The 12,404-nt window shown below is 52.2% G+C and overlaps 1 protein-coding gene across 1 annotated transcript in view; it reads left to right on the top strand.

Moving 5' to 3' along the window:
• ITPR1 (inositol 1,4,5-trisphosphate receptor type 1) overlaps positions 1-12,404 on the top strand; it is a gene marked incomplete at its 5' end in the record, with an annotated part of 113,929 nt that overhangs the window by 97,159 nt on the left and 4,366 nt on the right. Inside the window, 2 exons of the mRNA XM_057383646.1 lie at positions 216-376; positions 11,517-11,678. Of these exons, the coding sequence (XP_057239629.1) occupies positions 216-376; positions 11,517-11,678 (323 nt within the window). The remainder of the gene's footprint in view (positions 1-215; positions 377-11,516; positions 11,679-12,404) is intronic.

Here is a 12,404-nt window from a genome sequence, read left to right on the forward strand (position 1 = left end):
CTTTCTCCTATTTCTGTTCTTCCTTCTCTCCTCTTTCTCTTTCTGTTCACCTTCTCCTCTCCTATGGCATTTGTCAGAGTTTATCCCCGTTTTTCAGCATCCATTCCAGAATGACTGGGATTTCCAGAAGTGCAGCAGACTGTAGGAATCAGTTTTGTTCTAGAGCTGATTTTCCTGGCTCCCAGCTCAGGGCTCTCCCTGTGTTCCTCTCACAGGTTTGGAGAGAGATAAGTTTGACAACAAGACAGTCACCTTTGAAGAGCACATTAAAGAAGAGCACAACATGTGGCACTATTTGTGCTTTATTGTCTTGGTGAAAGTCAAAGATTCCACAGAATACACAGGACCAGAGAGTTACGTGGCAGAAATGATCAAGGTGAGCTTGGAGTTTTGCTTTTCTTTTTTCCCTCCYACGTTAGACCAATCTGGTGGAATATTACAGTGCTCTGTGTGGCATTTGTTTTGTAAATGTACCTGTGACTTCCCAACTTCCAAAACACCCTGTGTGGGTGCTGGAGCAGGTGACAGTGAGTGGTGACAGCCAGGTAGTCCCCATGGCTYGAAGCAGGGGAAGAGAACCTGTTCTGCCTTGAGTTCACATTTAAGGAGAGTATTTTCGAGCTGGTGGAAGCATCTGAAGCACAACAAACAGGTTCTAACCTGTCCTGGTATAAATATCTCCAACTGACTCGTAGGATTTGTTGTCATATGATTTGAGCTTATTATTGTRAAAAACTACAATTAATATCTCCTCAATTGGAAGGGCTTTTAATGAGAGAATTAAAGACCTCATCTCTGCCAAGCTGCAGGTTCAGAGCTCCTGGAATTAGATCTGAAGTCACTAATTCCTGTCTTCTGGCTGGAGAGCAAAAGCTGTTTGATTTATACCGTTTCAATCTGATTTCTTTAGAGCAGGAGACGTTCCTGACTCCCCTCCCAGCTCCTCTCTGTGAGGCACCACCTCCTTTGGGGTGGTTTGCAAATCCCCCCAAGCTCTTGCTGAGGTCAGACACGTTATTTTGGGGTCACCAAAGTGTCCGTCCTACTTCTGGAGCCCTACCTCAGTAATGAGGGCTTAAAGAAATCTTGTGAGCAGTCACCTGACAGAGGATTAGCACAGTGAGATAACCAAGTGCATCACTGCTGCTTTCCAGTCTGCCTGATTTTATTGCTCCCTTCCTTTATCCCCCTGCAGCACGCATGACTTCAGGGGGAAGCACTGCACCTCTCAAATGGTTTTGCTTTAGAAGACAATCCTTCATTGTGTTTTTGCTTCTAAAAGATCATTCTGTGTTGTGTTTTTGCTTCTAAAAGATCATTCTGTGTTGTGTTTTTGCTTCTAAAAGATCGTTTTGTGTTGTGTTTTTGCTGTTGTTAAAACCAGTTTTAAAAAAGTTTCAGTTGACAACCAATTCATTGCTTCAGATGAACAGTTCGAATTTAGATAAGAACCAAAAATTAGTCACTGAATGTGTTTGCATGGAGCACAAAAACTGGAGAACTTTTATGAGAATTCCCATTCATTAAGTGTCAGCAAGGGCTAATTACTGCGTGTGGATGGGAATAGGGATAAATTATGCATAGCCACAGTGTCTGATGCAGATGCAGTTTACGTAACCGTGTGCTCTAGGTGGAGGTTTGCAGCGTGTCTCTAGCTGGGGTTTTGCATTTCATGAGCTGGTGTTAAATGAGGAACCGAGGGCAGCTCTCAGGGAGGGCTGTTGGATGTGGGCTCTGAGTTGGAATAGGAGGAGATTTGGCTTTTTTCAGCTCAGTGCTCTGTCACCATCCTGCCCCGGGCTCAGGCTGCTGTGCCCTCACTCTGCAGTGCCCTGCAGCCCATGGATTCCTTAGGAGCCATTTGGCAAAGCCTACTTTAAAAATCAATCTCTTTCCAGCGTCCTTTAACATTAAAACTTCCTTTTCTGCCCTTATATCTGGGGTAAAACATGGTGAATCTATTTCTCTAGCAGACCCATTTGAAATGCTGCTGTAAGAGTCAGAAATGCTTTTTTTTCCTGTTTAAGGTGTTTTTAGGGGTATTTTGGGTGGGGCCTGGTTCATCTGTTCCTCAAGCTTTCTGCATTCCTAGAATCCCACACTGGTTTGGGTTACAAGGGACCTTTAGGAGCATCCAGTGCCACCTGTGCCATGGGTGACACCACTTCCCACTGTCCCTGGGTGCTCCAAACCCTGTCTAGCCTGGCCTTGGCACTGCCAGGGATTGAGGAAARTGCCCAACCTCAACCTCTCTGCACAAGGACAGAGCAAGGAGAGCAGCAAATCTGTCCCTGATCCCCAGAGCTGCTGGCTCCCCATGGATCCATCCCCAGGAAGCCTCCTTAGGGCATGGTTGGCTTTTAAAGGGATTTTCTTCCCGGGTTTCAGACTGAAGGTGGCACTGTAACATCTTGGATGGTGGCAGAGATGGGGCACGTCCTCCGTGGGTTGTTTTGTGGGGTCAGCGTTCAGCTGCACTCGGTGCCTGTTTTTAGGAGCGGGGTGGGAAGCATCGTGTGCTCCAATGCCACTGGGATGGCAGAAAACACCTCAAAGGCTTCACCTGCAGCTGATYCCAACAAAACATCTTGAGAAAACTCTGGAATTTCTGCCCTTCGGTTACTGAAAGAAAAACATTAAAGAAATACGATTTGAAACGTTGCCTGTGCCATTTAGTATTTGGGTTGTTCCAACACCACAGTAAAAAAAATAAAGAATTCAGGACACTTAGAATGATATCCACTGTCAGTTTGTGAGTTGTTTCCAGTGCTGCTTGCACGGTGCTTTAAAGATATTTTAAGCACTGTGGTATCAAAAGAATCCTGGACAATTTCATTTATGCATTTATGCATTCATTAGTGAATATTCAGGAACCTTAAGAGTCATCTTGAATTTTGATGTTTTCCCATYTAAAAATATTGTGTGTAGAAAGGCAGTTTGGAGGATTCCCACTGTAGTGGAAATGGCAGAGCTGTAGCTTTCATCCTGCACGGTCCTGAGCCCACATTAAAAGAAACTGTAGCCTTGAAAATCAATGATTAACTACAGTTCTGTAGTGAATTTTATATTTCTYCACAGACAGAAGCTCATTAAGTTAAAACACATCACGAGGAGAGAAGTCAACAGGTACATTTGGAAACAGAGCTGAATTTAGAGCACTGAAGATTGATCAAAAAAATCAAAATTTAAAAAAAACAGCAGTGRCCTGACCTGAGCAGCCTGGGCTAGGGAAGGAGTTGGAATGAGATGGGCTCTAAAGGTCCTTTCTAACCCAAACCAGTCTGGGATTCTGTGATCCTATAAAGTAAAATCTCCTAAGTGTTGTGACAGTGCTGCTGTGACTCTGAATTTCCAGCACTGTCCCCAAACCCTGTCCTGTCCCCAGTGTGGGGATGTTGGTGCCTCTGGGATTGGGATGGTTTGGTTGAGTCCTGTGGGGCYGGGCTGCCCTGGGCTTGTAGCTGCAGGTCCAGGCTGCTGATAGAGGCTGGAATTCACCCCTGAAAACAGGAATAAAATCCCCTTTCATCAGCGAGGGGAGCTGTGCCTGCTGTGACAGGCGATGTCAGCTCGGGGCATCTGAGGAATCTGTGCTGGGAATGGCTGGAGATGAGGGAATGGAGCTGTAGGGTTGTTATGGGGTGGAGGATGTGCACACCCCACTGCTCATCCCTGCCCTGCTGTCCCTGCCCAGCCTGGCAGGAGATGGCAAATGCATTTCAGCAGCCTCGGAAATGCATCCCCGAGCCGCCTCCTTGAGATGGGTTTAATGGCACAGACGGTGCTGCAGGATGTGGGAAAACAGCTCTGGGCAGCAGAAATGCTCTGTAATTCCTGTGTTTGCAAAGCTCTCCTGGCCAAAGCAGGGATGGGGCTGGAGGGGACAGGCTGTGAATCCMACATTCCTGCTGCCTTAGTGATGTGTTTGAACTTCATCAGCTTCTGTCTGTGGAGAAATATAAAATTCACTACAGAACTGTAGTTAATMATTGATTTTCAAGGCTACAGTTTCTTTTAATGTGGGCTCAGGACCGTGCAGGATGAACGCCACAGTCCAGATCCAGCTCTGCCATTTCCAGTACACTGGGAATCCTCCAAACTGCCTTTCTGTACACAGTATTTTTAGACGAGAAAACATCAAAATTCAAGATGACTCTTAAAGGTGAATATTCACTAATATTCAGCAAACGGAGGGTTTGGGGGAAGGATGCTGAGGGTGCTGCCGTGATTCCCAGGAACAAAGGCCCCCGTTTTTGAGGCTCTGCAGTCACCAGGAGGATCAGGTGATGTCTGAATAACACCCTGTGTGTGGGAGGTGGGGGATGCACTTATCGCCTTGGCCAGACACTGCCATCCCCACCCAGATGACTCATGTGAACTCGCTGCAACTCCCTGCACATTAGTTCATGGAGTGCCTTATCTTCCCATCGCTCTGGAGAATTCCTGCCMGCAGTTGCTGTCCCCCTGGCAGGGCTGTGCCACAGCCAGCTGTGTGCAGGCATTTGGAAAATGTCAGAATTCTCAGCAAAACCGCAGCACTCAGGGYTGTGAGCGTTCTCGAGCTGTGTGCAGGCTGTCACAGCTCACACAAATATTGCTGTGCCCAGCTCTGCTCTCTCTGCACTTTGAGCAGGGTGGCATTGGTTCTGCACATGTGCTTGTTGCAAAATAAAGCCTGCTCTGGAAAAGTTTTTAGCACAAAGGAAGCTTCCTAACTAGCTGCTGCAGTTTTCCCAGGTTATTAACCAAGCAGGATCTGTGTCATTAATGACCTTTATTACAAAAATGAGGCAGAGGTGTCAGSGTTGCCCAAGCTCCCRTGTCCAGGTCCAGGGCACTGAGTTYCAAATCTGGATTGTGTTGTCATTGAAAATGAACCATTTACAAATAGGAGTGATGGCACAGATATCCTTAAAGGGATTTGGAATGGAAATGAAAGCTGCAGATTTCCCTTTGTGYCTTAGTTCACCTCTGTGCACAAACCTGGGGGTTTGAATATCTTAYTGGGCTTTTTCCTTTGTGTCCTGAGCTCTGTCCTGAAATGGGAATTGTTTGTGATTCTGGCTTTGAGTGACCTCTGCCAAGGCACAGCCTCCTGGTAAGCAAAGACAAGGTTCCCTCAGTGTCAGGCTTTTCTTCCAGAAGTGCAAATGTCACATGAAGCCTTTCCCAGCAAGGACAGTGACTGTGCTCTGAAATCCAGCAGGAATGTGGGATTCACAGGTGATGATGGCTTTGAGGAGGGGCTGTGCCCTCTGTGAAATSCCTTCAGGAGATGGCCAACACTGGAATGACAAGGGCAGGCTGTGATGATTCCAACCCAGAGCATTTCAAAAGGGCCTTCATCATTCCAGCCCCGGTGAAAGACAGATGTACACGAAATTACAGCCTGAGAAAGTGTTGGAAATGTAGTCATGTTCATCTGTCATTTGTGCCTGGAAATCCTGTACTTCAGGCAGAGTCAAATAGGAGGGATTTGTCATAGCAATATTGAGCAAACCAGCTGCAGACACGGGAGGCAGCAGCCTGTGCAAATAACTTGGCTGCAGATGAGGAAATTGGGGTTTTGGGGTTACCAGTCACCGTGGTGCTGGTGCAGGCTGGGAGAGGAGAAGGACCAAGGAGGTCAGGGTGTGACCTGGAGCTGACAGGGCTTCGTTTGGTGCTAACTTCCCAAAAAGCTGCATCATGACATAGCTGGCCAGAGTTAGCCAGAGTAATTCCAGGGTTAATCAAGAAATCATGGCACAGCCAGGAGAGTTTGGCAGCAGGGCTGGGCTGCTGGAAGCTCAGGGACAGAAGGAGCTTGTTCCACCCTTGGAATGGRCAGTGAGGGCAAAGCAGGAGCTGCACTGGGAGAGAGGAATCGTCACCCTCATCTTCCCCACCTGGGGCTGCCCCTGGATCCTGGCAATGCCCAAGGCCAGGCTGGACATTGGGGCTGGAGCAGCCTGGGACAGTGAGAGGTGTCCCTGCCATGGCTGGGGTGGCACTGTATGGGCTTTGAGGTCCCTTCCATCCCAACTCATTCTGGGATTCCCTAGATCCTGTCTGCCCCATGGTGGGCTGCAGGAAACCCTCCTGCTGCTGGCACTGACCCCACATGGCCCCGTTGGTTATCCCTGATAAACCAGCTGGAGTTCATGCTGGGAATCTCAGGCTGGCATCCCAGCTGAGCAGGCAAARGCTCCCTTGGGCTGAGCCAGTGGGGAAAAGGGCCTGGGTGGATGAAAGCAGAAGGAAAGGCTTGGGGCCAGTTCTGGGGAATGGGATGTTTGTRTAACGTGCTGGGGTTTGGGTGCAGGGGGCGTCCTGCTCCTGGAGTGGGTGACACCCTGGGGACACAGAGAGCCCGTCCCTGAGCTGTCTGGGTCCCCAAAGACCTGTGGGGCTGTGTGTGCCGGGAGGTGGCCCCGGGCTGGGCGAGGCTGGCCCTGAGTCAGCGCTGCTGTGACCCGAGGGCGCTCCCGGCCGGATGCTTGTGCAAGAGCCACGGTGACAGTGGCCACGGTGACAGCGGCCACGGTGACAGCAGCCACAGTGACAGCAGCATGGCCAGAGCCAGGCCAGCCCCGGGCAGGGCAGGGAGCTGTGTCCTGTCCAGCTGGGGAGGTGGGTGTAGGGCCATGCCATCCTCCCCCTTTGGCATGTAGGGCCATGCCATCCTCCCCCTTTGGCATGTAGGGCCATATTATCCTCCTCTTTTGGGATGTAGGGCCGTGCCATCCTCCCCCTTTGGGATGTAGGGCCGTGCCATCCTCCTCCTTTGGGATGTAGGGCTGTGCCATCCTCCCCCTTTGGGTTGTAGGGCCATGCCATCCTCCCCCTTTGGGTTATAGGGCCGTGCCATCCTCCTCCTTTGGGATGTAGGGCCATGCCATCCTCCTCCTTTGGGATGTAGGGCCGTGCCATCCTCCCCCTTTGGGATGTAGGGCCGTGCCATCCTCCCCCTTTGGGTTGTAGGGCAGTGCCATCCTCCTCCTTTGGGAACGGTGTCTGTGCTCCAGGTTCCCTGCTCTGCACCAGCCCAACTGAGAAAAGGAGGTTATTGCACCCTAAACCTCCTGTGGAAAAAACATGGAGYACGTGAGGAGMTGCAAATGCTCTGAGTGTGGAGGGRCRACACCATSGAGGGCTGGTTTKTTATAGAGGGGAGAAGTGCAGCTCRGGGTGGAAGAAATGAGGTGAGCCCTTGGCAGCAGACAGAGAACCTGGTGTGGGGATTTTTCCAGGAAGCTCAAGAAAGGCCCAAGAGGAGTCCCATCTCACCACAAACAAACAGATGAATTTTCAAAGTGTTTCACAGAGCTCTTTGGTGGCTGTGTGGGGCTGATTTTTCACTCCCCTTGACAGAAACTGAAATTTGCTGCTGCTGCCTTTCCCTGCTCGTGTTCAAGAAACAGCTGGAGGTGGCACTCAGTGCTCTGGGCTGGCTGACAAGGTGGGGATCGGGCACAGCTTGGGCWTGGTGATCTTGGAGAGCTTTTACAGAATCACTGGGGGTGGAAATGATGCTGCTGGGCAGCCTTTTGCTGGCAGCTGTAGGKATTTATTCTGCAGGGGGCTGAATTCACCCTTCAGCACCCCGTGACTCCTGRGTAGCTGGATAAATGGAGAGGAGTGGTGAGTGCTGGGGGTGAGGAGAGCCCCATCCCCATCCTCTCCTGGCACAGCTCAGCCTTTCTCAGAACCAAGAGAAGCGGCGAGGAGCGGGYTCTTCTCAGAATAATCGCGCGTGCATCACGCAGCACCGCTTCCTCTTCCTCTTCCTCGCGTTTCCAAGCAGGGATGGTCGGCACCGTCACCCCCGTGGCTGAGAGGCTGCGATATTTCCTTACAAAAGGGACKTTTCCAACTTTACCTAGAAAAGAGCTGCAACCCCAAATGCAGCCCTTGCGGTCAGCCGGCTTCCGTCAGCGGCTCCGCGCGCTCCGGCGCTGCAGCACAGGGAGGGTGCCCGTGCTGGGGGCACCCTGGGAACCTGGAATGGGGAGCTGGAGGCACCCTGGGAATCTGGGAATGGGGAGCTGGAGGCACCCCAGGAATGGGGGAATGGGGAGCTGGAGGCACCCCAGGAATGTGGGAATGGGGAGATGGGGATACCCCAGGAATGTGGGAATGGGGAGCTGGAGGCACCCCGGGAATGTGGGAATGGGGAGCTGAGGGTGCCCTGGGATCCTGAGAAGGGAGAGCTGAGGGCACCCTGGGAATGTGGGAATGGGGAGCTGGAGGCACCTCAGGAATGTGGGAATGGGGAGCTGGAGGCACCTCAGGAATGTGGGAATGGGGAGCTGGAGGCACCTCAGGAATGTGGGAATGGGGAGCTGAGGGTATCCCAGAAATGTGGGAACGGGGAGCTGGAGGCACCCCAGGAATGTGGGAATGGGGAGCTGGAGGCACCCCGGGAATGTGGGAACGGGAAGCTGGAGGCACCCCGGGAATGTGGGAATGGGGAGCTGGGGGCACCCCGGGAATGTGGGAATGGGGAGCTGGGGGCACCCCGTGATCCCCGAGCAGAGGGTGCAGAGGGCACCGGTCCGTGGGTGCCACCAGCCCGGGCAGCCTCTCCTCTGGGAGCTCCCTCAGTGCCTCTGAAACCCCTCTGAGGCCCCGCAGGGATGTGAGGCCATGTCTCCAAAGGCACCCCGGGGCTGAGCTGAAGTTCAGCAGAAACTGGATCATGGAGATATAAATCTTTTATTGAGCCCCGAGCAGCAGCGCCGGGAGCCGGGCTGGCCCAGCAGGATCACCATCCCCTGACCTTTCAGCATTCCTGCTCCCTTCTGCTGCTGCTGGCTCCACTGAAATATTTATTTATTTGAAAGAAAACACCCCCGCGCTCGCAGCAGGGACAGGGATGGGCTGTGTCAGCAGCCTGGTCACATCCAGCTCCCCTGAAGAACAGCCTGAAGGTTTTCCATGTAAATCCAGGATGAGGAGTGTGTGCAGGAGGCAGAGCTGGGTCCCACCATGCTGGCAGCCTCCCTGCTGGCCCCTGCAGATTCCCTGGGCTGGCATTGCCTGGTGCCTGCATTTCCTGCACACACYRGGATYTATCTGYACCTCTGCCCCCYGTGTTTTCCCATCCCTGTTTGGGTGGACACCCCCTATTTGTTGTTGGGTGGCAGCTGGACATGTCCAGACACACCCTGGGTTGGTGGTGCATGGGTCAGTGCTGCCTGGTCAGGGTGGGCACAGAGATGCCCAGATCCTTCCCCAAGGCTGGCCCTGCACAGGGAATTCCAGGTGCCCCATTACCCCTTTCCCAGGGTGGGCACAGGGATTTTCATTTCCTTCCCAAAGTTTGGTCCTGCATGRGGAGTTTCCAGTGAGCTCTGCCCTCCATCCCAGAGATGCCCCAGAGGGCAGTGAGTGTCCCCTTCCTCAGCCTTCCCCTTCCTCAGCCTGTGGGGCTCACGTGAAACGTGGTTTGGTTTTAGTCTTTGAACACTGGCATGAGAACTGGAGGTGCTTTGTTGGTTTTGTTTCAAATCTAAGCCAAGATTTACCAACTTTGAAGGCTGGGGCTGTCAGAAACCCAGYGAGCATGGGAGCTCTGAGGAGGCTGCAGAAGCTGTGGGTGCTGTTTGATTTCACCTTTTGAGCCTGGAACCATCAAGTCACAGCAGCCTCTGCAGCAGCTGAAATTGCAGAGTAATGATGGAAAGTGTTTGGGGTGTTTGTTATGAAACACTGCAGGTAGGGAAGGTCGGTGCTTCCCTCCTCCCTTTCATYCTTCTCAAGGATGGGGCCTGGGAATGCTGTGGGATGGCCTTAGAAACGTGTTTGGGAACAAGGAAAACATTTCTGGAGTAAGAAAGGGGCAGGCAGGAGCTKCAGGGCTCTTGTGTCTGCCTGGAAACCTCAGGACACGGGCCTGAGGCAAACCTGCAAATGGAGATTGCATTTCAGTCTGGTTTTCCTCGTCCTCTGGCCCTGTTTCTTTCCTGGAGGAGCAGAGGGAAATGCAGTTGGTGTGGTTTGTTTTCCCTGGGTGGGAGATGCTGGACCCGAGCACAAATGTTGAGCTGCCCCCTCCTCCCTAATGAGGCTTTTACTAGAGCTGGAAGAACACAGAGCAGTGCTGCCTGTTCCTACTATTAAACCTTAATTGTGGGACTGGCGTTCCCTAAAGTCCAAAATATTTTGGCACTTGTCTCGGTGAAGGCATATTTTTTTTGTACATAGATTTTTATTTATTTTTTCTTTTATTAGCAGAAACCATCTGCCCTGTAAACAGAGATCAGGAGCAAACAGCCTTCCTGGCAGTTCTGCATCACGTGGGAACGCTGTGGTGCCTGCATGGGAAAGGGCCTGCTTTCTGCCTTCTCATCCTGGCAAAAGGAAACTCCAGGCAGAGCAGAAGCAGCTAATTTAAGCTGATGAGTCTTGGCATCGCATCTGAATTGCAGAGAGGATGTGACTGGAGCTCTCWGTGGAGGTGCAGAGCCCTGCTGAAGCAGGGTGGATGCTCCTGGGAGCACGGAGGGGAAGCGAGTTGGAGCTGGGGGTTTGGGCAGGAATGATGGGGAGCTGAGAGTTTGCAGCATTGCACAGAGGAGCTGTGAGCCCAGAGGAGAGCCTGGCACAGCAGGGCATGCCTGGGGCACCAGTAATCAGCAGTGCTGATTGATTTTTGATTAAGGCATCCCTTGGCACTATCACAGTCACCCATCACCCTCCCAGCGGTGTCACCTATGAGAGCACACACGCCCTGAGCACACCAGCCCGGGTTCAGCTCCGTTTCAGAGCACATCTCCAGCGTGGGAGGGCAACCAGACGAGATGGGAAACCAGTGTGATGTTGAACTGTAAGGTGTCAGGACGTGGGGTGCACCCCTCCTCCTCTCTTGTGGCTTTCTGTTCCGCTCCTGCCTTTATTTTTAACATCTCTGGCGTGCACCCGGRTGCCTGTGTGAGTCTGTACCTGCCYCTCAAACTCACTGAGTGTCCAGGGACATTCCTGGCTGTCATTTAAATCTGGAATATTAGAGAATTTGTATGGCTGAATGAAAACTCTGCTACAAGCAGTGCATTGTAACCTATCTGCTCCATATTTTAACCTGAAGCACACGGTCCAAATGTGACTTTCTTTCTCATTAAAAAAGGAAGTATTTCAACTATGGAAGAATTTCCAGGTAGAACTTGCTTTCTTTCATCAGAGAGCACAGCCAAGCTTTGCTTGACCAAAAAAGCAGAAAATCTTCCACAAACACAACAGATTGTAAGATAGCAGCGGATTTCTAGCTCTGGGWAATGCTTGTCCAGAGGTGAAATGTGGGCTGGTTTAATGTCCAGTGGCGGTGGATTTATCCTGAAGTGAGGGAGCACTGAGCAGCTCCTTCCCAGCAGCTGGCAGCATTTTGGGCAGGCACTTTGCAAACYTTCCAGTGAGATGCAAATACAGATAAGTGCAGATAACTGCAGCTGAGAGCAGAGCTGGTGCATCTGAGGAATTCCCGTGGCTTTGGAGCTCTGTGTGCAAACTCTAACCGTGCCCTGGTGTGTGTCCTGCAGGAGAGAAACCTCGACTGGTTCCCCCGCATGAGGGCCATGTCTCTGGTCAGCAGCGACTCAGAGGGAGAGCAGAACGAGCTGAGGAACCTGCAGGAGAAGTTGGAGTCCACCATGAAGCTCGTGACCAACCTGTCTGGGCAGCTCTCGGAGCTCAAGGACCAGGTAAGGAGCGGGCACACACCATAGCAGCAGAACAGGGCTCCTGCCAGCCCCTGGGGCCAGCTGGGCTTCTGCAGCTCCACGGCTTCTCCAAGCCCCAGAGAGCTTTCCAGATTCTCCAAGCCCCAGGCAGAGCTTTCCAGATTCTCCAAGCCCCAGGCAGAGCTTTCCCAGAGGAACTCGTGCTTAGGGAAGGAGTGAACAAACCAAATGTCCCCTCAGAGCCCCATGTTCCAGCTGACCTGCCTAGTGCTGACCCCACTGGCATGTTCCAAAGTGGCCACGCCAGAAAGGGAAAACTCATGTTAAAAAAACCACCAGAGTGAACTGCAATCACTCTTGGCTGGTGCAGCGAGCCCGTGTGTGCTGTTGTTGTTGTTATTTGGGGTTTTAACCCGAAGAGCTGAGCACGATCCTGTGAGCCCGAGGGTGTGGCAGCGACACMAGGGCTGTGTCACTGTGCACCTCAAAACCCACCGAGAAACTGGAGAAGCGCTCGAGTGGTTTCTGCTGCCGCTGCCGTGGCTGTGCTGCTGTGCTGCTGTGCAGATGTGATTTGGCTGCTGCCATCCACCCCCAGCCTGCAGCACACCCCTCCCTGGAGAGGCTCTGCCCTGCACCGAGTGCTGCTGCAGCCGCTGCTCTGCACAGGAGCTTGGTGCCTCTGCCTGGCTGGGCTCAGGGCACCGTGGGGCTGTTTGCCAGCCCAGACCTAGCCCTGGCTTTGTG

The sequence above is a fragment of the Malurus melanocephalus genome, unplaced genomic scaffold, assembly GCF_030028575.1.
Source record: "Malurus melanocephalus ecotype Western Australia unplaced genomic scaffold, MMel_1.1 scaffold_648, whole genome shotgun sequence".
Lineage (NCBI taxonomy): Eukaryota > Metazoa > Chordata > Aves > Passeriformes > Maluridae > Malurus > Malurus melanocephalus.